At 52.3% G+C, this 26,385-nt stretch overlaps 2 protein-coding genes and 3 non-coding genes across 5 annotated transcripts; 1 reads left to right on the top strand and 4 right to left on the bottom strand.

Annotated features, from left to right (window-relative positions):
• The first annotated feature begins 485 nt into the window (after positions 1 to 485).
• B3GNT7 (UDP-GlcNAc:betaGal beta-1,3-N-acetylglucosaminyltransferase 7) lies at positions 486 to 6,484 on the top strand. Its single transcript, XM_010397234.3, has 2 exons — positions 486 to 680; positions 5,051 to 6,484. The coding sequence occupies exons 1-2, from the start codon at positions 670 to 672 to the stop codon at positions 6,249 to 6,251; spliced, it is 1,212 nt and encodes a 403-aa protein (XP_010395536.2). The 5' UTR covers positions 486 to 669; the 3' UTR covers positions 6,252 to 6,484.
• Positions 6,485 to 10,111: 3,627 nt separating this feature from the next.
• NCL (nucleolin) lies at positions 10,112 to 18,027 on the bottom strand. The gene is made up of 15 exons (XM_039557158.1): positions 17,916 to 18,027; positions 17,185 to 17,292; positions 16,294 to 16,594; positions 15,831 to 15,983; positions 15,275 to 15,463; positions 14,976 to 15,059; positions 14,581 to 14,716; positions 14,190 to 14,326; positions 13,605 to 13,731; positions 13,257 to 13,390; positions 12,767 to 12,893; positions 12,492 to 12,661; positions 11,857 to 11,983; positions 11,191 to 11,411; positions 10,112 to 10,925 (listed from the first exon to the last, which is right to left on the bottom strand). Exons 1-15 carry the CDS (start codon positions 17,931 to 17,933, stop codon positions 10,846 to 10,848), a joined length of 2,112 nt encoding a protein of 703 aa, XP_039413092.1. The 5' UTR covers positions 17,934 to 18,027; the 3' UTR covers positions 10,112 to 10,845.
• LOC120410502 lies at positions 11,533 to 11,671 on the bottom strand. Its single transcript, XR_005602704.1, has one exon. It is a non-coding gene; the product is annotated as a small nucleolar RNA SNORA75 (small nucleolar RNA).
• On the bottom strand, positions 12,290 to 12,366 carry LOC120410505. The gene has a single exon (XR_005602707.1). It is a non-coding gene; the product is annotated as a small nucleolar RNA SNORD20 (small nucleolar RNA).
• On the bottom strand, positions 14,795 to 14,864 carry LOC120410504. Its single transcript, XR_005602706.1, has one exon. It is a non-coding gene; the product is annotated as a small nucleolar RNA SNORD82 (small nucleolar RNA).
• Positions 18,028 to 26,385: the final 8,358 nt, after the last annotated feature.

The raw sequence follows: 26,385 nt of genomic DNA, 5'->3' as shown, positions 1-26,385 counted from the left end.
ATTTGACCCATGAGAGGTCCTAGCATGCCGAGCAGGCACCTTCCTGCTGCAGCAACTCCCTGTCAACTCCCTACACCCCCGTGAGCTGTGGGTCACAGGAGATGTGTGAGTCCTGGACAGAGCATGGATGCCTGGTGAGACTGGAGTCCTGGGCAGACTGTTGGTCCTTGACAAGGTGCGGACCCTAAGTGAGATGTGGGTCGTGGGAGAAGGGTGGGTCCCAGGAGAGGTGGGGATCCAAGGAGGTGCATTAAAGGCTCTGGGGCAGAGCTAATGCACCCCAGAAAGGGCACGGTGCACGAGGAGTTGGGCTAGGACACAGCCGAGTTCCCAGATTCTGGTGAGTGTCCCATCAGCAGCGGGGAGGGTCCTCAGGGGGACGTGTGGGGTGTCACCTTTAAACTCCTTGCCCTGGGAGCACTGGGGAGGTCTCTGCCTGCTGGGGCGGGCGGGGGGACGGGACGGAGGGGCAGGGCAAGAGTTAACCTACCTGCTCTGCTATCCATCTCTAGGCTCCACCTCGGAGAGAGAGGGGAGGGAAAAGAGAAAAAGTAGGGGAAAAAAAAAGAAAAAAGAAGAGGAGGAGGAGGAGGAAGAGCGCAGAGAGAAGCGCCCGGACCGCGGGCAGCCCGGCCAGCAGCGGAGCGGCCGCCCCGTCCCACTCCCAGCATGTTCCAGTGGTGAGTGATCTCCGGAGAGCGCGGAGCCCGAGCCCTGCTCCTGCCCCGCTCCCTTACCGAGTCCCGGTGTCCCCTGCTCCGCCGTCCCGTGTCCTCCGCTCTCGCTGCCTGGCACCGCCGTCCCGGCGCTGCGTCCTGCCCGGAGCCGGGGGACTGCGAGCTCCCCTCCCCGCCGGGTCCCTTTCGAGAGTCGCCTCGGGGGTGGCTGGCCGGGAAAGGGCAGCTCTGGTGGGCATGGGGAAGCGACTAAGGACGGAGTTTGTCATTTGTCCCGTCCGTCTGCCCCCACCCCAGGAGCGACCCTCCTGCCGCCCCGGCTCTGCGGGGCTCCCGGCGGGGTCTCCCTGGCCGCGGTACTCCGGGCAAGGCTCTCTGGGGGTCCCCTCCCGATAGAAATTTCTCTCCATCCCGGGCACCGGAGCTCCGACCCGGTGGGAGGCAGGATGGGGGCAACGGGCAGGGGCGGCCGGTTGGTGGCCCCCATCCCTGGGGATGCCTTTCCCAGCTTTTCCCTGAAAAGGGCTGGTTTCTGTGGTGGGGCCGGGGAGAGCAGGGCCTCCAGCCCTGCCCGGTGGGGTCCCTGTCCCACGGCAGCGCCAGCCCGGGGGCAGATGCCCTCGGCGGGGGCAACACCCGGGGTTTCAGCTCTTGCCTCTTCCCCAGAACCGTGTTTTTACCGCCTTGTATTTAAACCAGACAGCTTTTATGAGGAGGGGACGCATCTCCGGGCACCCCCATCGCGAGCTGCGGCCCCACTTGGTGCTTGCACCCAGTTAATGCACATGCTATTTCTGGGGTCATTTGGGTGCTTTCTGCCCAGCATCTGCCCCTTTATAGGATGCCTTCTCCAAATCCTTGGCACTACCAACAGACGGGATTCGATATTGGCCGTACCTCCAGTGACTGGGTCTAACTGAGGGACCAGAAAAAACCCATTCACATAAATAGACAGCGCTGACGGATCAAAGAGGTTTTCACGTGAATCCAAAGTGAACGGGATGGGGGTAGAGAGCCCCTGTCTCCCGGGGCCTCATCTGCCCTCGAGCATCAACACCTGAAAGGGATACTGCCCACCTCTAATTAGGAGTTTATGTTTAACTGCCTGGTGTCGCAGCCACCTCACAGGAAGGCTTTTGAAGACTTTTTTGAAGTTTCCTTGGTGGATAAAAGGGAAGAGAAGGAGCAGGTTAAGACCCTTTCAAAGCTCTCTTGATGGCACCAACACCAGCAGCTGGGGCAGTCAGTCCTGGTTGGTACCGATGGGAGCCCCACCCCAGTGGCTGCCACCCTTGGACCCTGCAGTGCTGGGTGTCCCCAGTTCCGGGGGTTGCTATGGAAACTGGCTGGGGGCTGTGCCCCAAATGTCCTGGGGCTTGGCAGGGTGACTTCTCTGTGATGGCAACAAACCCAAAGCACCTCCCTTGCCAATGCATCCCCAGAAAGCAGGAGCTACTTTTACACCTGTACCTGAAGTACTTCCCAGCTGAGGAGACCACAGAGCAAAAAGGCTCATGACCCAAAAAGATGCACGAACAACTGTTGCTCTTTTGCCCCCCAAACCCTTGATGGGGGAATTGCCTGCAGTTGTGGCTCAGGGTCTTCCCGGCAATTTCCTGGCAGTGCAGGGTCAGGGTTTCTGCAGGGCAGAGGCGGCTGTGGGGCTCCTGGTTCCTGCTGGACCTGGTGGGGCCCCGTGATTTGCAGTCAGACCAGTAGGAAAAATCCCAAATAGGTTCTTATAACAAAGCAGGAGTTGCACTGGTAAGAGCTGGGAAACTGAAGGGAGAAGGAATAAGTTTCTGTGCTGTTGTGCAACACCTCACCTATAAACATACCCAGGCCACTCCACACTCCACGTCTTAATAAAAGCTGGAGTTCTCCCCTCAGCCGTGGGTCAGTCTTCTGTCTGGACCCAAGGAGAGTAATGGGAATTGGTGCACCCATGCAGCTCCTCTCTGTTAAGCTGAGTCTGCCAAGGCTGGGACCCATCTGTGCCAGTTAGCGACAGCCCTACCTATGCAAATTTTAAAAAATTATATCAGTAATTGCCTGCCCTTTGGCTTTTGGGGAACATTTGGCTATCCCTCAGGTTGGGTATTTTATCACTCGTTGTCCTTGTGTGGTGGGGAGTGTAAGATTGTGGTGGGATGGGATTGATGCAAATGGAATTACTACACAGGGGGTGACAGGGGTTATTTCTGCGGCAGTGCCGGGTATGGATGAGAGCTTTTAAACATCACTTGGCTGTGCTTGGAGTAAAGTTGTATTGGAACGGGAGGATTTGTAAGAATAAGCTCAAAGCTGTGCAGGCAGGGCAGGAGAGGGTTAAGGGAATGGTGAGATCTAATCAGAACTGCTCCCTCATCAGTCTCAGATGAGTGGCCACATATAAAACCGGATGGGGAATATCTATCCATTTACCCATAATTACTTATTTCCACGCTCGCTCCCACAGTCCACACTAGTGATCACAGTTTTCCCATGAAAACATCGGGCTCAAAACTTCTTTGTGCTTCAGGGTGAAGCCAGAGATAGGAGCTCCTGAAAGCTCCTGGTTCCCATCTGGGGGTTCCTGCATTTCAGGGTGAGTGAAATCCCTGAGCACAATGTTGTCCCCTGCCCCAGGGAGTCTGAGGGCCTATGGGGTGTCCCACCAAGCAGGTGTTTTGGTGCAGTCTGAGGCCCGAAACTCCAGCAGCTTCCTGATGGTTCTGATCACAATCCAGCCCCCGGGTCTAGGAGAGTTTCATGTCTTTTTTGGGGTTTTTTGTCTGTCTGGAAAATACTTGGGTTAAATATTTCAGATTTCAGCACCAAGCTCCTTCTCTGGACTGTCCTGAAGTGAAGGTGCCATCTGCCTGCTAGAGTTGATTCTGGATCTTTCTGTCTCTGATGGGAGCAGGGGCCTGAGGGCTGTCCCCGTGGGTGTCACCTAGGCTGGGATGTGCTTCTGACATTAAGAGGACAGGCACAGGGGCATCCCGAGACCAATGCCACATCTGTCTCCTTCAGCTCCACAACACAGTGGCAGGAAAAAGGGGTCTACAGACTGCCAAGCACCTTGTGTCGGAGCAGATAGAGATAGGGCTGCCCTTGGGAAGCTGTTGGAGTGGACATGAGGAGCTCAGCTGCCATCATCCCGTGCCCAGTGCTCATTTGCACAGGGAGATGGCCCACGGCAGCTGGGACACGCAGGACTGAGGCAGGAGGGAGTTGGTGCAGGTGTGCAAGCTGTGGAGAAGCCAAGTGCTCAGGAGCTACATTGTGCAGCTGGGCAGAGAGGGCAGCCCCCCCTCCTCTGTGGCAGTGGGATGAGAAACCCTTTAGCTGTGTGGAAAAGCAGGCTGGGGAGGAATTGTGCACAATAATCTCCAAGTGCAGCCTTCCCGCAGTCCCAAGGACCTCAGAAGGATCCCGCTCAAGGCCCCCATGAGCTCCATCCAGGGTTTGTCCCATGAGCCAGCAGCTTCCCAGGACTATAGGTCTGCAGCAGAGGAGAGCAGCAAGATGGCCCTGGGAAGGACTAGATTTGATCTACTCATCCCCTGCACACCCTGGACATGCAGACACCTGGTTTGTCACAGGCTGGGAAAATCTGCCCACCCAATCTGCCCTGCATCCACTGCTCCTTATTACCACAAAGGGAGCAACAGGACCCAAGAGCTGCCAAAATGCCCAGGAGTGCCCCCAGAAATACTGGTTCCCAAGGTGGGTGTAGGGTTAGCGATGTCTTTTTCCTACTGAACCTTGAAATTTGACTCAAATGACTTTTTTTTTTTGTCCTGATGTGCCATTTTGAAATGAAACAGCAGTGCCAGTTTCCTGTTGACTCTTATGGTCTTCCCAGCTCTGGTTTCTCAGTGCTGTGTAACCCATAATGCCAGTCTAGGCCATGGACAGTATGTCTGTCTTGGAGCTAAGGCTTCCATGGAAGAGATAATTCCCTCCTGCTCTTGTCCTAAACTGCAATTTTCAGATGGCTGAAACAGCGGTTTCCCTTGGGACTTTCCTCTGAAACAGCTGCCTTGCTGAAACTCTCACCCTGATTTCTCTCAGCCTATTTTCATCTTTCCTGTGAACCCTTCCCTGGCCCTAGCACTGGGGTTACCAGATGACACTGCAGCCACCCCCACATGCCTTGTGCCTGTTCCTACAGTTAAGTGTGGCCCCAGAGCCACCCCACAAGCAGGATGCAGCTGGGAAGAACGCATGGAGGTGTCCCGCAGCTCTTCCCATGAGGTTTCTACTCCTCAAAAGGTGATGGAACACAGATTATGAGCATCTTATGACCTCTTGAGGAGGTGCTTTTGTAGACAAACTTCTTGCAGCCTGTAGCTTCTTCTCTTTAACCCCTTGTCTCTTCCCTTTAGGAAGAAGACCATCTACAAAACAGTTTGTCTCTCCTTCTTGCTGATCATTACAGTGACGGTGCTGCAGCGCGGAATGGCCCCCAACCAGTTCATGCAGGGCCAGCAGCAAAAAGAACTCCCCCCTTCAGAGCCCTTGAAATCGCAGAAGAGAGACAATGCCTTCTCCATCAGCAGCACTTTCTGGAAGACCAAGAAGGAGAAAGCTCCTGTGAAGGAGGAGAGCGTGATGGCAAAGCAAACAAAATCCTGGGATGTCACCACTACCAACTGCTCAGCCAACCAGAACTTCAGCAAGGTGGATTGGTTCAAAGGGCTGGAGCCCAACTTCCAGCAGTTCCTGCTCTATCGGCACTGCCGCTATTTCCCCATGCTGATCAACCACCCGGAGAAGTGCAGCGGGGATGTCTACCTGCTCATCGTGGTCAAGTCCATCATCACGCAGCACGACCGCCGTGAGGCCATCCGGAGGACCTGGGGCCAGGAGAAGGAGGTGGAGGGCAAGAGGATCAGGACGCTGTTCTTGCTGGGCACAGCCTCCAAGGAGGAGGAGAGAGCCAACTACCAGAAACTGCTGGATTATGAGAACCACATCTATGAGGACATCCTGCAGTGGGATTTCCTGGACAGCTTCTTCAACCTCACTCTCAAAGAGGTCCATTTCCTGAAGTGGCTTGACATCTACTGTGACAATGTTCGCTTCATCTTCAAAGGTGACGACGATGTGTTTGTGAGTCCCAGCAACATCCTGGAGTTCCTGGAGGATAAGAAGGAGGGAGAAGACCTCTTTGTGGGGGATGTCCTCTACAAGGCCAGGCCGATTCGTAAGAAGGAGAACAAGTACTACATCCCCAGTGCCCTCTACAACAAAAACATCTACCCACCCTATGCAGGGGGTGGGGGCTTCATCATGGATGGAGCCCTGGCCAAGAGGCTGCATAAGACCTCAGAGACACTGGAGCTGTACCCCATTGACGACGTCTTCCTAGGGATGTGTTTGGAGGTCCTTAAAGTATCACCTGTTGGGCATGAGGGCTTCAAAACTTTTGGCATTGTGAAAAACAAGAACAGCAAGATGAACAAGGAGCCATGTTTTTACCGAAGTATGTTGGTGGTTCATAAACTGCTGCCTCCAGAATTGCTCCAAATGTGGGACTTGGTCCACAGTAATTTGACATGCTCAAGAAAACTCAATGTCCTTTAGTTCAGTCTCTCTGGAGAGCTAGGCCTGCAGGAGCTGGGACAACTGATCCCTGCTCTGGGGTGGGGTGAGCCTCTGCTGGTGGCACATGAATCCTTCAGGGGCACTGCCCTCCGGGGCAAGGAGGGCAGAGATGCTGTGCTCGCGGGCAGGGTTTGTGATAGTGTTTGTTCCTGTACTGTATTGTGGTTCACTTATCTCCAGCTGGGTTGGGGGTTGCTGAAAAAGAGAAAAAACCCAACAGAACATGACAAGTCTAGCATAAAATGGAGCGAGGGCAAAGAGGTTTGTGCTCTGCTTTAGGTACCTCCTCCACAGCAGCATGAGTGGAGCAGTGGAGGGAGGCAGGAAGGGATGTGGCACTGGCATTTTTTGGAGGTGTTCAGGGTCTGGCTATTCAGGGAAGCTGCTCCAAGGGAGTTCGGCCAATTTTAAGTGCATCGGCCCCTTCTGACTAAAAAATCATGGGATTTTATTTGTTATCTCAAATTTCTTCTCCATGTAAGGTTTTGGTAACGTTGACCCTGTGTGCATTGGGTTCACCCCCACCAAAGTCCTCTGTGTCCCCATATGTAGCTGGGGAAAGAGCTCTTCTCTGAGGCTGGCCCTCAACAGCCCTGAGTCCCCATTAAGGTTTCAGCCTGGCAGTCGGGGGACTGGAGTCCTTGTCCCTGTCAGAGGGTCCCAGGCAACGGTGGCTCCCAGCACCAGCCTGGGCTGTGCTTGGTTCTCCAGCCCCTCTGCAGCCTTACTGCACATAAGAGGAATGCACCCAGCTGAAATTCCTCAGGGATTTGTTCCTCCTGGCAGGAAAGAGACTAGGCCAGATGCCCTTGCCTGCAGCAAAGGAAGCGGTGGAGAAAACTGGTGGCCCCCTTGGAGTGCCCCAGGGATTTGTCACTTCTGGGACCCTACCTCCTGGGCATCCCAGGGGAGGCCCTCTGCTTGCTGCACAGCTGCCCTCACGGCTTTGCCTTGCAGGGAACAACAGCCCCAAAGGCCCTGTGTGTGGCTGCTTCAGGTTCAGCCCTGGTTTGTCTGCAGCTGTGATGCTCCAGGGTAGGTTTGGAAACATTGGTCCTGCTCCAGCATGAGAAGCAGGGTCCAAAGTGAAGGAAGGCTGGTGTTTCACACATGTGCTCCTCTCAGGGTTGTTGCAGTGTTTATTCTACAGGCTGAGATGAAGGAGTGTGACAGGGAATGGTGTCATGAAACATGGCCTTTTTTCTTTGAGCTGAAAGGGCCACAAGCTCTCAAGGGGAGCCCTGGGCTGGCTGCTGTGATGGAAACCCCCCAACAGAGAGACACGTGGCCATGCAATGACCACAGATGCTCTGCAGCCACTGACTGCAGGCATGAGCAAAGCCACAGGAATGTGCAAAGTCACACATGTTCACACACGTGATCCCAGGCACAGGCTCTGCACACAAAGATGTCCCTGTGTGTAGGGCTGGCATGCCCAGATGTCCCTGCAGGGGGTGGACACACACAGCCACATCCATGGCCCTGACCATGCACAGCGAAACACGGGCACATATGCCCTTACTCCCTTCTCCCTCTCTGGTGCCAGACATTGAAAGGAAAAAAATTTTACTACCTCAAAGGTTCCCCTGTGCAGTGCCTTTTTTTTTTTTCCTTTCTTTTTCTTAATGCATTTTGGAAACGGGCCTGTTTCATTTACTCCAAGTACATTCCCCAGGTCAGAAAATAAATTTTAAAAGGGCATAAACCTGTCTAAAAGGGCACCCACATGCCAAGCCACACCACTCAACATGACCCTGGCTCAGATGAGATGCAGATTTGAAGAGGAGGAAGAGCCAGTGCTGTCCAGGACTCAGCTGATACTGTGAAATTGGATGTACAATGCACCGGGTCCCTGGAGCAACAGGGCAGAGTCCTGAGGGCATTTTTGGTACCCACTGGGCTTCGGCAGCACACAACTCTTTCCTTTTCCCTCCCCTCCCTCCTTCCAACAGGAGTGAGTTCAGAAACACTTTCCAAATTGATACCTCCATAATTTATGTCAGGTACAGTACTTTGGGCTGTACATTTATCCTGGATGCAGGGTCAGCTCTTGTTCTCCGTAGCGATGTGTACGGTGAGCTGGGGCTGTGTGCAGACATCTCTCAGTGTTGTTCTTCACCTGGTGGGACCTGTACAGAGAAACCTTGTAGATTTTGGTGAATATTCTAGTTTCTAAATAAAGGTTAAAAGAAAAAGAAAACAATCCTACAAGCCTTCACCTCATGTCTCTAGTGAGTTTCTGCTGGGAACAAAACCTAGCAATGGGCTACAGTGACAAAACTACTTCTTGGAGTGGGCAGCTGGGGGCTGTAGCTGCCCTGTTCCATTCTGGCACAGCTTCCTTATGGAGACTGGCACGGTAACAAGCCTGGTGGGTATTTTCTCTCTTTCATGCACTCCTCCACCTCCATTTCAAACTAAACTTCAGATCCTCCTGGTGCCCTGCAGGGAGGAGCTTCCCCTCTCAACCTCTGTGGCAAAAGCCACTCAGCAGGGTTGGAAACTCACGGGTTTTGTTGAACACTCTCTCCTTGTGCAGAAGGAGATGGGCAGCTCCTGTCCCTGTCACCCTCTCCCCACAGCAGGACCTTGCTCACTTCCACAGCCAAAGCACCAGCATGGGGTAACACAAGCACTTGCAATCAGGTTTGAACCTGGCTGGGCTGAAGAAGAGGAAAGCCACAGATGAGCTCTTGGGTCTCACCATGGTGTGTGGGTACCTGGGCCTCAGTTTCCAGGGCTGGCACCTGGCCCGATCACTCCCGGTGCTGGGGAGCAGAGAGGCCAGCAAAGGGGACCAGGACATACTGTATTTGGCAGGCGGGGCCATCCGCCGCTGGGGCTGGCTTCTCCAGGGCACCAAAAATTTCATATGCATGGACAAAATGCAAATGGTGAGTGGATGATTCTACTGCAGGGTACTGGAGTGCGGAGCAAATGTTCCAGCCAGGATCCCAGGGTCCGGGAGTGGGATTAGGGCGGTGCGCTGGTGTGAAACAGGTCAGGCCCGAGGCTCCCCCGGCCGCACCCCTCAGGCAGAACCCGGCCAGGAACGGCGGGAAGGACGCGCGGCGCGGGCGGTGCTGCCCCCTGGCGGGCGGGCCCACCCCTCCGACCATTTGCCGCCGGGCCGCGGCTCCAAAATGGCCGATGGCGAAGGGCTGGGGAAACCCTGGGTCAGAGCCGGGGGCGATGAGACACGGCACACAAACCCCACAACCCTCCAGCTAAAGCGGCCCCAGCCACCACTGGTTTAGTTTTAGCCACAGGGAATTGCCTTTCGCGAAGGACTCGACGTTGGGAAGCCAGGGAGAATCAGCCACAGCAGCATGAGGGGCTGCAAAGGCTCGGCAGGGCAGGGACCGTCCCAGCACTGGCCCAGTGTGCCGGGAGGGTGGAACGGTCCATGACCGGAGCCAGAGCTGGAGGTCACTGGCACAGGCCCAAGGCCAAAAGCCAGGGCTGGACCCTTCAGCAGGACACTGGTAGATGACACTGTGGGTCCCTGCACCCAGGAAGGCTCGTTTTCTGCACCCACAGATCTGGAAAAGCCATGTACTCAAACAGCTACCACTGCAGGACAGCACCCTGTGCCCGGCTCGTAAAACCAGCCAGTGACCACTACCACAGGACTGGCCAGGACTGAGTCCCTCCATCCTCAGGTTGGTGCCTGACCCCACATGAGGAAGGGCAGCAGGCCTGAGTTTGGTTACAAACAAGCAGCCACTTATCCCAAACTCCTGTTCATGTATTTGCTTCACATTTAGGGACAAGAGTCGTCAATTTGAATGAAGCACAAGAGAAAATGCCTGTAGGAGAGAGCAACTGAACTGCAGGGCCTTAGTACAAGGTCTGATTTACTTTGTTTAAAAAGAAAGTAGAAAAGCAATTGGCTAGCAAGCACCATCACAGCATCTTCAGTTAAAAAAAAAAAAAAGAAGAAAGAAATACAATATGGTCGTGGTTACAGAGCTTACCTTGTCCATCATACTCTTCTCCCCTCCTTCCTGCTAACACAGCACTCATACAACACTGCTGGGAGCTGACACAGGCTAGAGCAAAGCAGGACAGAAGCTGCTGCTGTGACACCAATGACCTTAACCCAAGAGAGGGAAGGTTACAGACAGCCTGTTTCTCACAGCCTGGCTTCATTTAGTGGCACAGAAGTAACACGAACCAGTTTAGGTCCTTTAATCTGTCCAAGACAGGATGCTAAAGCACAAATGATAAAACATTCTGCATTTTTACAGCAAAAATGCTACAGAAGTTTATAGGAAAAAAAAAATTTGTACATGGGTAAAACATTATAAATTCAAGACAACTCACAGACAAGGGGTAAATTCCCACATCTATCACTCTTTGTTTTAAAAAGTTCATTTGAACAGGCAAGCAGTCAAAATGGCTTGCTCTCTCTTCCTTGAAATGAGAATTTTATCTTCCAAGTGGCTCACAGTACTGCTTCGCTTCTTGGAATGTCCTCCGAAGGCTCCGCCAAGATCAAAGGAAAATAAAAACCCCCGGAGTCCTTTCAGATAGTCTCGGAGAGCAGGACAAGGGAAAGGAAAGGGGAAGTTTATTCAAACTTGATCTTCTTCCCCTGTGGCTTATGATCTCCACCTCCTCCTCTGCCTCCTCGGAAGCCACCTCCTCTACCTAGAAAGAAAATTATTGCAAAAAACAGAGTTACCGGTATAGTATCTATGATATATACCATATATATATATATACACACACACACACAAATATATTGCAGTGGTATATACATATACCACTACCCTTCCAAACCCAACCTGGCACAGGACAGAAAATAAATTCACATCTAATGCTCTGTGGTAGCCCCACACCATAACCCCAAGAATGGTTTGGGGTTCATTTCTAAGTACACCCCCTCCAAACAGCAGCATTTGCTTCCTCTTACCTCCAAATCCACCTCTGCCACCACCTCTGCCACCAAATCCACCTCTTCCTCCTCGGCCACCTCCTCTGCCACCACGACCACCAAATCCGCCTCCACGCTGGAAGTCACCCTTTGGCTTGGCAAAGTCAAGGATCACTTTGTTTCCATCTATCTCTCCATCTTCCATGGCTTCTTTAGCTGCTTTGGCATCTTCTGCAGAGCTGAAGTCCACAAACCCAAACCTAGGAAACAGGTTACAAGAGTGACAGTCACATTCCATGAGCTGCAGCACCACCTTCAGGTTCCTGACAGAAATCCTTTCAGAATCAAATGCGAGCACTTCTGCATCCCACAGGATATGTGACTTGTAGTACAGCAGTGGCTAATCACAATCGATGGAGGCCCACTGTGAGTTTGCCAGTACTGAACAGTTAATTTTCTTCTCGTGCGAATCCATTGGCTGCCACGGATTTGTTGGCAGGAAGGAGCTCATTGAGAAGAGGTGTGAAGTGAGCACATGCTGCCCTCCCCACCAGTGGACCCCAGGCTGTGTTCTCTGCTCCCAGCCCATTTACCAGTTTCACAGAACCACCCACATGAGCATGAGAAACACCCTGCATTGCAGAGATCAGCTAAAATGAGGTGCTCTGTAGCACCTGAACCTATCCCAGGTGATGTTCAGCCTACCCTTTAGATGATCCAGTGTCTCTGTCTGTGACTATTCTCGCGCTTATTGAGCCTTCAAACGATTCTCTTAACGTCTCCTCTGTGGTGTCCTCAGAAAGGCCTCTGACAAACAGCGTTTTGCTTTGCTCTGTGAAAAGGGAGGACATTCAGAAGTCAATCAGCCTGAGCAAGGCAACCTTCAGCTTCAGCTTCATAACATCACATCCACTACTGGCTCCCAGAACAGTTCTCAGGGATAAAGGGGTTGTTTTCAAGGAACAGTTCAGGCACCTGAAGTCCAAGAAAACTTTTTCAGGACTGCAGTTAGAGCCTGACATCAAAGGACTTCCATCAGCCAACCTGATACTGCCAAATTAAGTTTGCCCAGCTCCCTTTTTTAAAATAGATGCTTGCACCTTATCAACAGTGATAATAACTAACTGTACAGACACTGCTGGATCAGCACTTGACTATCTAGAGGAATTTGACAACAGTTTCATCAGCATTTCAGATAATCAGTCATCATATCCAGCACACTTGCTTACGATGCAAGTATTTCACTCCACTGGCATGTTTAATTTTTTTTAAAAGCAGCCCCAGATTTGCCTGGATGGTGCCCTCCTGCCACAGCTGGAGATCAAACATGAAACACTTACGATTGAATCCTCCTCCTCCTCCTCCTCCACCTCGTGCGTTCGTGTTCCCTTTCTGCCATGATGGTGAACTGAATTCCAGTCTGATTGTTCTGCCTTCAATCTCTGTGTTGTTACAGGAATTCAATGCCTCTCTGGCATCCTCAGCTGTGGCAAAATCTACAAATGCATACCTACATGGAGAGGAAGATTCCAGTCAGCCTGGGAGTAACAAGGGATACCTGGAGGCGAGTCATTTGCAATGCCAGCTTGGGGGTCAGAAGAAAGGCACCACATACCCTTTAGGCCTGCCCTGGTTGTTCTGTGGCACCTTGATGGAAGAAGCTTTCTTAAACACTTCTTGGAGAGTCTCTTCTGTAGCAGCATACGAGAGGTTGTTGACAATTAGGGTCTTCGACTCTCCTCCTATTGGGAAAAGTCAGTGCTGTTAAGTGCAAGTCTGGAGAAGGAGAGCCTTTTTCCTCTAGTTATCCAACCCTGACTAGGGGTAAGTATACTTGTTGCCCCCTTCCTCGCCTCAAGGTGAGGCACAAAGCCAAATCCAACCCTGTTTTTGTCACCTAGACCAGTTGCCCTCCCCCCCCCCCCATCTGAAATATGCAGCAGAGACATGAAATGCACAGGATGCAGTGCACAAGTCAGGCAAAAAGGCCTGGTATCTTAGTTTTCTTGCAGTGTTTTCAGTTGCCGTATCTCCAGGAACTTCTGAAACAAGTGGATATGAATCCTGAATGTCATCTATATGCATGTTATCAGTACAAAAAGTACCTTTCTGATGTTCTTGCTGGCTCTTCTCACCAGTGAAGTCAATGACCACGGCACGACCCTCAATCTCTGTGCCCTGCTTCTCCTCCAGAGCTTTGTTTGCCTCAGCTTCTGTTTTAAATTCAACATAGGCCATCCTACAGCACAGAAAAGAATGTAAGCTTACACCCCCTTCCAGGAGTGACTAAATTCATGAATGAGGGAGTGAAAGACGTAGAAGAAAAATGCTGCAGAAAGTAGTACAGCTAATTCAGCAGGTTCCTTAAGGCAGCCAAAGGACACGTAAGCTTATCAGAATATGCCAAGTGCTGAAGGAACAGCAAACACACAACAGTCCTCTCAGCTACACACCCTTTGCTGCTGCCATCCTTGTTCATCACTATCCGGACTTCCAGTGCATTTTCAAACACCTCCCTGATTTCATCCTCAGTTAAGCGGTAGGGCAGGTTCTTCAAAAACAGCGTTCTGGCATCTCTCTCTGCAAAGACAGAAAGGTTACTTTCATGTTACCAGCTAAAAATCCCTCCTCATCTACACTGCCAGTTCAGTGAGACTCAGCAAGTGGATCCAGCAGAAATTAACAGTATGCATTCCCATTTTCAGAAACTGCAAAAGCAACTATAACAAAAGTTAACGAAACTATTGTACTTCTCCTTCTGGGCATGAAGTTCAAAAAACAGGTCTTAAAGTTTCAGAAAGAAACACATTTCTTCCTCAGCCCTCCTAGTATGCACTTTTTCTTGGGATCACACTTGCAGATATTCCAGTCTAAACTTGCATATCTGTATGTCAGCGTTTTAGAAACTGTTTATTACACAGAGCCCAAAGCAGGCAGATCTGCCATGAGAGAGCAGAAGAGCAGCCATCAGTAACACTTCAAGCCCCCATTGTGACTTTTCTTTGACGTCCATAGGTATTCAGAGTTACGAGCCATACCTTTTTTGTTTTCTTTAATAGTTTCCTTGCTCTTTGCTTTTTCCAGTTTGATTTCCAAACCCATTAACTTCTTTCCATTCATTTGGAGAGCTTTTTCCAGATCCTCGGCAGATGAGAAGTCCACATAGCCAAACCGCCTGAAAGAACAGCATCCTTAAGATCTCAGCTGATCCATCTCTGGCAGCAGAAACCATGAACAGAAACCCAACAGCAGAGAGATACCCACTGGTCAAGTTCCAGGCAAAGTTAAACCCTCATCAGTACCGTGGCTCTTCCATTACTACCAAGCAACCACTGCAGCATCTTGGGGGAACCAGCACACTTGCACCCCTCCAAACAAATTACTGCAAATTAAAAGAAATAAGCAGTAAAATTCTACTGATAAACTCACTTGGAAGCACCGATTCTGACATCTAAAACTTCAATATTCTTCTTCCCAAAGAATTCTCTGAGGCCAGTCTTCAGCTCGTCATACTCCTTGGTGCAGACCAAATTTCCAACAAATATGGAGAAAGCTGATGTGGGCCCTTTAAATGAAAAGATAAGAAAACAGAGGTTTTTTAAGGCTGCTTTTTAAACTGGGAGCCAGACTCCAGACAGCTTTAGCACATCAGGTTTTGCTCAAAAGTGACATCATATTTCAGTATTAAGTCCCTTATAATCATCATTTGTGCTGGGAAACCCCACCCCTGACATCACAGACCTTCACAGTTAACACTCCTCACGCAACAGAGTCCAATCACAGTCCATCAAACAAGCATCTTTTGATGATCCCACACCACTTACCATCTGTTTTCTTTTTCTTGGCCTCTGGTGCACTTTTATTGGCCATTTCTTTCTTTCTCTTTCCAGGTGCTTCCTTGACAGGTTCTGTGACAGAAAACAAAACAACACTGAAAAATACATAACTTTTCCTACACTGAATCAAAACAGGAGCAATTATCTTTACACCAGTCACATACAAGACCTTCTCTTGTCACTCAGCAACTGCTCCTCAGCCCAAAAGACCATTAGAGGACAACATTTTTGCTCAGGCATCTTTCCTGTTATTAAAGAATTATGGTCTCAAAAACATTTCAACTCACTTTCATCCTCACTTTCCTCCTCAGCATCCTCTTCATCCTCCTCCTCTTCATCGTCCTCTTCATCGTCATCCTCTTCATCATCTTCCTCATCTTCAGATTCTGCTGCCTTGGCTTTCACTGGTGCAGCCTTGGCTGGAGTGGTTTTCTTCACTGGAACAGGGGCTGTGTCCATGGCCTCATCTTCAGACTCTGAAACAGTATTCAGATAATTCCACGTTAAGCTCCTTTTGAAACTAAGAAAACAAAATGCTGTTAAGCAAAATGTTTCTCACACCCCCTTAAGTTTGTATGTTCTCAGGAAAAGTTTGATACAGTTCATTTTTACAAAAGCTGTCTCTCTCCCTTGAGTTTTACTACATTAAAAACAAAACTAATACCTGTTCACCAAGAGTAAGAACTTTTACTAACAGTAGGGAAATTAGCATCCATTCAGCAACATGGACAATAGCAACCAGCTAAAACCAGCTGGGCACACACTGCATCACTCCCACTATCCACTAAGTTACCCCCCTCTCCCAGCTTCCTTTTAAGTGTTTAATAATTAAGCATCTTATACCATCCTCTTCATCATCCTCCTCATCGTCCTCTTCATCCTCATCCTCCTCCTCAGATTCCTGCTTTGCTGGCACAACTGCAGGCTTTTTGGCTGGTACTGCTGCAGGCTTTTTGGCTGCAGGCTTCACAGGCATTGGTGGTTCCTCTTCCTCATCTGCACCAACAGTACAACAAGTCTTTACTAGTAAGGTTCAAAGGACGAGTGGTATAAGTAAAAAAAGTACTTAAGAGCTTCCCAAAATTTTGCCCAAAAGTTCAAGAAAGAGCAATCAAGAAACTAGGAGATGCTTTACAGGCTGTGTGTGAGGCAGCTGCAGCCCAGTTCTCCTCCAAACTCCACCCACTGCCCGCCTCTCCTTTATAACCCCTTTTTAATCAATGAAACCCGCCCCCCAAGTATTAAATCATACAATGAGACTTGATTGAACCAGCTTTAGTCAATGTACATTTCAAAAGTAACTTACCAGAATCATCTTCTTCATCCTCCTCCTCGTCTTCCTCCTCTTCCTCATCATCTTCGTCATCATCTTCATCTTCATCTTCACTCTCCTCCTTCTTAGCATTCTTTCCATTTTTTGCTCCTTTGGTTAGGACTGCAGCCTTTTTAGGAGTTGGAGCAACAGCCTTTTTGGGCTGTGGGGTAGCCACAACCTTCTTTGCAGGTGTAATTGCCTTTTTCACAGGAGTAGCAACTTTTTTTGCAGGAGTTGCAGCCTTCTTGGCTGGAGTAACAGCAACTTTCTGTGGTTTCTTCTGGGGGATCATCTGAAAGACACATTAGTGTGAAACTCATGCTGGCCTTTTTAAGCTACCATTACATCACTATCAGACAAACATACAGCAACTACAGTCTAAAGCATATCCTTTTGACAGTTTCTGTTAAGGTACCTTAACTGCCCATCCTGATGAATCAATAAAGTTCAAACCCAGCTTGTTTATGCTTTTAAGAGCCTACTTATGGAACACCAAAACACCACCAAATTCCCTGATCCTGAAGCAAGACCAGGGATCTTTTAATAGCATTCAGAGTTTCGAAAATTTTACACTTGCACATTATCTGCACGTGACAAATCTCATATTGCTCATTCATTACTAGAATAATTAAGTACCCACTTGCTTATCAGCTTTACGACTTTAAGACCCCAGCAGTACTTCCAAAAGCCTGGAAGTACAAACTTGGCAGCTGAGCTAGTTTTCCCCATGCTGCTTTGGCCTTATGAAATGCAGTTTATTCTTTAGCCAGTTTAGTGAGGAACACCGACTGTTTATTAATGTGCTGTTACAGTGTAACCCACAACCCTCTTGGTACTTCTGTAACACGCGCATCCTTCTGACTCCATCTCTAGATCAATCACCTCTTCTCCGCTGCTTTCCTCTAGGTCAGAAGACTCCTCTTCCTCGCTTTCCTCAAACTTTTTCGGGGGAGGAGCCATTTTTTTCTGTTTGACCTGATTCTTCGGGGTCTGAAAGAGAGGGCGAGCACCACGTTTAGCTCCCGTGCATACCTGGGTCGCCTGCGAGCGCTCGCTCCGGCAGACAATTGTCCCCACCACGTGGCCGCCCTCCCGCCCCCGCGGCGTTCAAGAGCCCGTCCGGGGGCTGCGGGGCCTTGCCCGCCGGTGTGCGGGGCCTTTCCAGGGGCGCGGGGGCCGCCCCGGGAGCCCGGCGCGCTCCCATGTGCTTGCTGTCCCCGCGCCCCACGTGGCCGCACTGTGACGTAGCCCCGCCCCCCATCCCGCGCGCGCTCGGACGCGGGGCCCACCCGCGTCCCTCACACACACGAACCCTCACCCCGCACCCCGCACCCCTCTCCCCTCCCGCCCCGCGCCCCCCGTCCGCGGCCGGCGCACGGAGCAGAGCGGGACGGGGCCGCTTGAAACCGCTGCGTCCGGGCCCGCGGCCCCTCCCCTCGCCGCCATCTTCACGGCGAGGGAGACCAGGCCTGCAGCCACCGCGCGGCCCGAGCGCACAGCGGCGAGAAGGCGGCCCGGCTCCCTCCCAGATAGGCCGCCATCCGCACCCTCCCGCCCCGGCATGGCGGCGTCCGCCCGCCGCCCGCCCGGCGGCTGCGCTCCGGGACCCTTACCTTGGTGATCTTCACCATGATGGCGGCGGTGCCTGGCGGCGCAGGGGCGGCGGCCGGGCTGTGTCGGGAGCGGGGCGGGCGCGTCCGGCGCGGCGGCGGCGCGGCGGGGATCGGGCCGCGGGCGGGTGGCGGGAGCAGCGGGGACGCGCGGGCGGCCGGGCCGGGCACTGACACGAAAGAGCGAGCGCGCGCCCCTTCCGCCCCCTTTCCTAGCCCCGCGCCAGACCCCGCCCCCACCGCCCCCGCCGCGGCCAATCGCCGCTCGCGCCGCGCCGCCCGGCCAATCGCAGCCCCCGCCCCTCGAGCCGCTGCGCCAATCGCCGGCGCTCTGCCGTCAGCCAACCGGAGGGCGCGTTACAGCCGCGGGGCCGTGCGGCGGGGGGGCGAGCGCGGGGGGACTCGGCGCCCGCCCGGGAGGACTCGGCGTCAGCCAATGGGAGGGAAGCAGCTCGGCGCCTGCGCGCTGATTGGGCGGCGTGGCCGGGCCTAGGCAGAGCACGTGGCGGGCGGCGGCCACGTGGTGGGGCCGGGCGGGGGTCCCGGGGGTCCCGCGGCCGGGAGGGCCCTGCCATTCCCCCGCAATCCTCCCGCAATCCTCCCGCAATCCCGGCTGCCCCGGACGGACCTGCGGCACCTCGGCGCGGAACTCTGCCCGAGCACGCGTTTGCCTTACTTTTTGGGACTGGATTTGCCCCAGCACTCTCTCTGCCCCAGTGCTTTCTTCACCTCGCCCGACATCCCCTCCGCGACCCTCGGCAGGCACTAAGCACGCGTGGACAGTTTGAGGAAGCATCCGTAGGAGCCGGTCAGCCTGCTGCTGCTGAGGTTGCAGTTGGCACAGGAGCACTCTGTAGTTGCCGCCCTCTTCTGCTTCAGGCTGGGAGAAAAGGCCCAAAGCAGAAGAAAAAAATAAGCCCGTGCTTGCCTGGTGGATGCTTTTGAATTCAGTCACTGCAAGAAGACATCACCTTTCTCCCTGTGGAATTTTTCCGCGGCGGCCATAAAGTTGGGGTAGGAATAACCCCAGGGCAGAATGCAGCACCCCTGTTTCACTTGCCACTCTGCTGGCAGGGCTGAGTGCTGCCTTGCCCCTACCTGGCACAGAGTGGCCTTCATTGCTGGGGTTTCCCCACTGCCCTATATCCCCTACCACTTGAGACTGGGCAGCCAGCCAGCTCCCTGGGACTCCTGACTCAGGCATGTGTGACTCTAGCAGTTTGCCCTTCCAAGGCCTACTTGACATAAGCACCTGACTTGGGGAACACAAGATCCTAGTGAGCCCTGAAGAAAAAATGCAGACTCTCAATGAAAGCCGTCCTGCAGGGCCCTGATGTCCTTGAGGGGACACCCCAGGATTGTTCAGTGCCACCTGAAGCAAGGGACATACTGTGGGTGAGGCAATATACCTGGCTCCTAGGCTGTCCTAGTGCCTCTTTCTCCTCTGCTGGGTAAGGAGAGGCAGTTTCCAGGCAAGCTGAGCCATGGCTAAGAGCACCTGCTCAGTGAGAGGTGATGGGATCAATCAGCTTCTCCAGGAGTAAGCCAAGCCTGTGGAGAGCCTGCCACCATCAGCCAGTATGGGGAGGGAAGGAGCTGCAACATAGTGGGGTACTGCCCGTGTCCTGGTCATGTACATGCAGGCAGATGGGGCTCCCAACTGGGAAAACCTTTGTTTAGGGCAGCTGGACTCCTGTGAAATAGCAATGTCTGGCTCATGTCCCACTGTGTGCTGCAGAAGCTGTCCCCAGGTGCATGGGGGACAGTGACACAGACCAAGTGTGACCCAAGGTGGGGCAGAGTGATGGAATGGAGGACAGAGAGACCTGAAAGGGATTTTTAACTGTCTGAAGCAAGAGCTGATTGCATTCTCCTTACCATGCGTGTGGTGCAACAAAATCATCTGCTATGATTGCCTGAACAGCTCTGCTGACTGTGCTGGGGCTGGCCTTGGTTCCTCTCCGTGCTGTGGAAGGCTGGTTTGCCATGAGAAAGGGACAACTGTTGCTTCAGCCAGGGGCAGTTTTGGCAGGTGGGACACTGCATGTGTCCAATTACACAGTGCCAGCAGTGGGATCTGCAAAGGGCTGGGCTGGCAGCTGGCCAGTCTTGGTTCCCAACCCTGGCAGGGGACTTCTCAGTATGGCCTGTGTTCCGTCTCTTTTCTCAGCAGTGTGTTGGAAGGTTGTCCTCACCTCTGGCATCTTTAAGACTGCAGCAGAACCTAGCATTTGGGGAAGGAGCACAGCACCCTGTGCAGAGGAGTGAGAACCAACGCTGCCCACGGGGCACTCATGCACTGTGTTAATCCATGCTCCGTGTCAATCCGTGCTCCATGTCAATCCATCCACTGTGTTAATCCATGCTCCGTGTCAATCCGTGCTCCATGTCAATCCATCCACTGTGTTATCCACGCACCTTTGAACAGGTTTGGATATGGCCCAACCCTGCCAGCTGCTGTTGTGGCCAAAAGGGCCCAGGATGCTGCAGGGAGGAAAGTAGCCAGGGCGTTGCAGATGCCAGTATTTAGGTTGAGCTGTTCCTTGCATCCCATGTGTGGCCAGGATTTCCAGTCAGCCTTAGCAGTGGGCAGGAGGATGCCAGAGTGGAGCAAGGCCAGCCTTTTCTGGGACACACCACATTGCAGGGCTGTCCCAGTGGCACAGCATAGCTCAGCTCCTCTGCAGGCAGCACCAGGAATTTCAAGGCCGAGGCAAGTCTCACAGAGAAGCATCAGTGAGAAGGGTAATTTGGCCAAAAGAGCAGGTTTAACAGGTCTATTTATGCAATAAATATACTTTTGGTCCTTTTATGGCTGTCTCTTGTTGTAGCATGTCTGTGGCTTGGGAGTGTTGATCTAATTCCACAGTTAAAGGGAATTTAGCTGGTTCAATGGAGACCCCAGGAGAGATTTGCCATGGATTCCCAGTTTCTGGCATAGCAGACACTCACCCCTGTGCTTTCCCGAGCCTCGCAGCGCTGGGAACACCTTACCCGGCTGCTGCTGCCCAGGGCTGGGGGGGGGGAACTGGGCTGCGAGGCAAACGCGGCCCCCCAAAGGCCAGGAAAATTGGATGACCAGCCCGAGGGAGGCCCCCACAGGAACCACAGATGAGGTGAGTGAGTGTCCCTAAACGCCCTGTTCAGCCTGTGGCCGGTCGCAGCTGCGTGTTTCCACTAGATGGTGACAAAAGGCTGTCTGTCCCGAGTGGGAGCCCGTGGGGACACCCAGCTCCCCCCAGCTTGCCTCCGTGGGTGCAGCTGAGCGAGACATCCTGCCCTGCCTCCTTCGTCGCTCCCAGGAGATTCCAGGACGCATTTGATACTCGCCGGGTATAAGCAGCAGTCAAGTCCAGTCGGAAGACAAAAAGTTTTACCTGTGGCTCGTGCAGGCGTCCGCTGCCAAAAACCTGTCAGGGATCTCCAGCAAAAACCCAGTGGGCCCTCAGGGAATGGGGAAGCAAGCTAGAAAAGCAATCAAATGTGTCCTCGAGCTCCCCAGCCCCAGCCTGACATCACCCGTTATGTGGTCTGAGCAGCGGCCGATGGGGGTATGGCATGGCAAAGGTGACAGCAAAAAAGAAACCACTAAAAAAGAAAATTTCCTAATCCCAGGTCTCAGTGCTTCTCAAAACCTCTTGAACAGCCCCATGTCCCACTGGCAAATCCTTTTCTCCTTTTGGAGAATCCTTACCCCATCATGCTGCTCCTATGCCAGCAGGTGCTACAGCTAATGGACGGTAACCTAGCAGGGCCAGGCAAGCTGGGCCTGTCCTGTCTCCTCCCAGCTGCACAACTCCCCAGGCCCTGATTAATGCAGGACAGCAAATGCATTGGGACTGTGTAGTAGTGTCTGTGCCAAAAGGAGAGTCCTCAAGGATGACGAGTGTGAAGTGGGTGCAGGGCTTGCTGTGCCAAATGGCACTTAATTCAAGTAGCCACAGACAAGTGCACATCCTGTGCCTTGAAATGGGCAGCTCAGGACACACTGGCCTGCAGGGATGAAAGTCAACAGTGCCTGTCTGAGTATGGGATTTCTTCTCTGGGGAGCATCCTTTCTTGGGGTGGGATGCTGCAGGAACTGGCATGGGCCCCTGGAGCCAGGCATACCCATTGTCACTCTGGCAGATGATGGGTGATAACCCAGCACATCCCTGTGCCATTTCCTGGGGTTCGTGGATAAGGAAGCGTACGGGTGGCTCCCACAGGGAATTTTGTATGTGCAGATTTAGTTTCTACGTGACCTCCAAGTATTCCTTGTAGTGATCATTTCTGGTACAAAAGGGGGTTTCTATTTCCAGAAGGAGCCAATTCCCCTAAGATGTCCCTTCTGGCAGTCCAGTTCCTCTCCCTAGCACCCTTGCCTGGAGTTGGCAGCAGGACCTTTTGGTCTGCCTGCGAGCCCCCAGCAAGCCCACACAGCCACTCAGGGCCTCCCAGCCAGGTGGACTCCCCTCTGGATCTGCTCAGCAGGAGGAAAAAGTGCAGCCCTGGAAAAAAGGATGTGTAAGAAAAAAGTGGGAGCAGAAGAGGACTTGCAGTAGATGTGACAAAAGACAAACCAGGACTGGGACATGTGGAGCAATTTGGGTGGTGAGAGAAGAGCTTGGGAGCACCCTTCTCTCTCCATTGGAGTAGAGAAACTCTAAGTGGAGAAAGTCAGTGAGATGGGAACAGGGGGGCATTTTGAAGCGATGCATGCTAATTGTTTATAACCCAGGGGAAGTCACTCTGGAGAGAAGCTACAGGTGATCCCAATTCAGCAATGCCAGGCCTGCAGCCAGAGCTTGTCACCATCCCGTGCAACCGCACATCTTCCTGCATTGCCCTGCAGCATTTGGGAAGGCTTTCCAGGACCTTTGTGGAGACAGTCCAGAGGGGGAAGCTCCTCTTTGCACAGGCATTTCTGTGCATCCTATTCCCCTCCCAGAGCTGAGGCAATAGGGAATAGGATCCAGACAAGCACTGGGTCTCCAGGGATGACTGTCAAGACATTAAAGTAAAACATCTGTACACTGTTGTGGCTCAACGCATCTGCCCCTTGGTACAGGCCCATGGAGCAGTGAGCTGGGGCTTTGTCTCAGTTTGTTCACATTTTACCTGCTGGAAGTTCCCTCTGCTCCCAGGCCTGTGTTGGGCTATTTCCATTTCACAGCGGCTCCCGGGCTCAAGGCCAGCAGAAGGCAGACGCTCTGCCTGGAACAAACCCAAACCAGAGGGTTTTTTCCTTTTTTTACGTTCTCCATAAAAAAAAAAAAAATTGAATCTTTGTTGAGTCCAAACTGGAAAAGCAGGAGTTTCTCTCCACTCCCCTGATAAGGTCACAGGTTTGACTCCTATATGGGCCATTCACTTAAGAATTTAACTCAGTGATCCTTGTGGGTCCCTTCCAACCCAGAAGATTCTGTGATATCAATGTTTATTTTTGTGTTTGTGTCTGAGCAAGGGGGTGAGTTCATCCCTGCTTGGGAGCCACATGCACCCATCACTCAGCAAAGGCAGTGAGCAACATGGCATGGTGAACCTGGGGCTGCCCCATGTCCTTACCTCTAGAACCAGAACAGAGCCAAATAACATCAGGGAGAGCAGAGCCACACACAGACACACACGTGTCCCCAATATAACGTGTCCCAGCCTCTGCCAGGGAGTAGGAGCCAAAACTGCTCTAGGAAACAGGCATCAGTGCCAGTGGAAAGTGCTGGCTGGCTTCTTAAGCTCTGTGGGAAATGTTCTATGGTTTCCCCAGAGAGCTTCTGTCCTATGTTCTCCCAGCTAAAGTTGCCCACTGGGCCCCATCCATGCAGTTTGCAAAGCTCCTGTCCCAGCTTGCTGCTGTGAGGGAACAGCCACCCCAAGGCCTCTCATGGTTCCATGGGGAGGTCCAGCCGTGGGCTGAGCTTTTTGGAAAGGGTTACTTTGCCTGTGACTGTTGCCTGCAGAGCTGAAGCGACCTGGGCAGGTGTACAGACCACCTGAGAGCCTGGGAGAGGTCAGAGCTTGGGAGTCAGGGAGACTGAGCCCATCCAGATTTCACCATCCATCTGCCCCCCGGCAGCAAGCTCCATCAAAAGGAGGTTAAAAGTAAGAGCTGAAAGTGCTTTTCCAGCCCAGACCACTCTCAGGCTGTTTGTGCCTCATCCCAGCAGCACACTGGGCTGTTTCACTTTCCAGCTCTCACCACAGAAATTCCCACTTGCAGGATGTGAGATGAAACCACTGCTTTGAAACTTCCTACAACCATAGTTAAAAATAAGACTCAGAGAAATAATTTTCCCACTGTTGGTGCCTCAGACCTGAAACCTAGTCCTGAACGACCCCATGGTGTCTCATTTAGCTGGGCAAGCTGTGATCATGATGTCTGCATCCTGGGAGGGAGGCGAGAACATGGTTTCTTGGGGAAAAGCCCTCTCTTTCCCATCCTGAACAAACCATCAGCTCATCTCTCTGTGTATGAAATGGCAGAGGAAGCTTAAAGCAGACTGAAAATTACACTGAAAATTACACAGCATCTCTCCTGCTCGGTTTTAATTGTAGAGCAAAGAAAGAAGCCCATCGATTCATCCCGCTGGGTAATTAAATGCTTAATGCTATTGACTATAAAGACATTATGGTTCAGCAGCCCAACACTAATGCATTAATAATTGCTTATATCATGGCAAGGAAGGGGTACGAGCTGCTCCCGAGGAGCACGATAGTTATGTGGGATGGGAGCGCGCAGTGAAAAACCTCAGGGACTGAATTAGTGCCTTGACAACCTGCAGGAGCGAGAGCTTGTCCCAGGGAGCAGGGGAACAGGGAAGGGCTAGAAGGACCATGGAGGAGGGGGCAGCCCCTACACCAGGGAAGCCCCCCTGGCCATGGCAGTGGAAGGGGAGTCTGGGCTCTGAGCATCAGCACAGCTCTAGGATGTTGTCAGCCGTGGGATAAGGAAGATAAATCTGGGCAGTACAACCCCTTTATAACAAGCCATGGCAAAGGCATGGGAAGGTCTGCCCACCTCCTGCTGGGCTCTATATTCCCGATAATTAGCTGTCTGCTTTAGCATATTTGTTATGCACATGATGTGGAGCACAGGGCAGAGTCTATACATTGCCTGGGATTAAGCACATAAAAGTGAGCTGGGTGAGCACTGCTCCAAGCTGGAGAGGCCGATTTGCTTGCTGGGAAGAGCAGAGTCAACCCTCAGAACGTGGTGTGCCAGTGGCTACTGTGCACTTCCCAAGGGGGGTGTCACCCAGTGAAGGGTGGAGGCTGCACAGCCTCCCACCTGAAGGGACTTCAGAGCCCAGCACATGGCAGGAATCCCATGTCCCATGGACAGGAGAGATGCTTAAGGGCCGTTTATAGAAGATGGAGGAAGGACCTGCAGCATAATGGGGAGAGCAACCCTTTTCAAAACTATCCCCTGCTGAGTTCTTTTCCACCTCCCCAGGATCGAGGCATTGCCCCTCCAGCCATGGCACACTGAATTACCCCACCTGCCACCACTTCAGGGACAGAGCAGACATGGCCTAAAAAGCCACCAGAGGCACAGATTCCACCTAAGCTCTCAAACCCCTGCCCAAGGATAAGGGGAGCCCACACAGCCCTTCCTGACCTCCAGCATGAAAACCAAAAGCACTTGCAATTTTATCTGAGCAAATGCAAGTACAGATCATGCTGTCAAACCCTTATTTGATTTGTCTTTCTGGTGGCTCTGCACTGTTTGCCTTCATTACTTTCTCTGCCCTGTGCCATAGTCCAATAATGCAGCATCTGCCCAATAAAAGGTCCATGAATATAATTTACAAGTAGTTGGCACCTTCTGCCCTGTCTGGAAGGGCAGGCTCCCTGGGTACACTGCTGATTGGAAAAAGTGTGGATTTTACAGTCATTCTCAGTGGGGTAAGTAACCTCTGAGCACTGTTTTTAGGTTGATTTATCTTCATGAGGTTGCAATTCTCCCGAACACTTGATTCATGGCTTGAAATTGAACCTCTTTGAGTATATTTCTTTACAGAATCTTTAAAAAAAAGTAAGTCTGGAAAGAAAGAGAAGGGAAGGTACTTTCTTACAGCCCCAGGGATGAGGAAGAAGGTGCCTCTGGTGCTTTGGATATGTCTGAAGGGGGACACTGAGCCAGAGGAGAAGGAGCACTGGTGCTCCCAGTGTCCCACCTCCCCAGGTAAGGCAGCCCTGACTGGGTGAGCTGCTGCATTTACTCTAGGAAAGCCTTTCTGAGACTGAGGTGAGCCTAAATACACACCTGTGTTGGTACATATGGGTGTATAACAGCCCCAGTAAGGGTTTGTTGGGTTATTAGGAAAGAAACATATTTCCTGAGGATGCTGTGAGGGTAAGGGAACACACTGCTGTGTCTCCACACTCCTTTGCTCCGAGGCTTTGGGATGTGCCTGTGCAGCCATGGGCAGAGGCTGGGGGCTGTGCTGTGGAGCAGTGCTTGCTCTGCACCCTTTTTCAGGAGCAAAATGAA

Source organism: Corvus cornix, chromosome 9 (genome assembly GCF_000738735.6).
Source record: "Corvus cornix cornix isolate S_Up_H32 chromosome 9, ASM73873v5, whole genome shotgun sequence".
NCBI classification, from domain to species: domain Eukaryota; kingdom Metazoa; phylum Chordata; class Aves; order Passeriformes; family Corvidae; genus Corvus; species Corvus cornix.
This window is presented reverse-complemented; position numbering and strand designations above follow the sequence as displayed.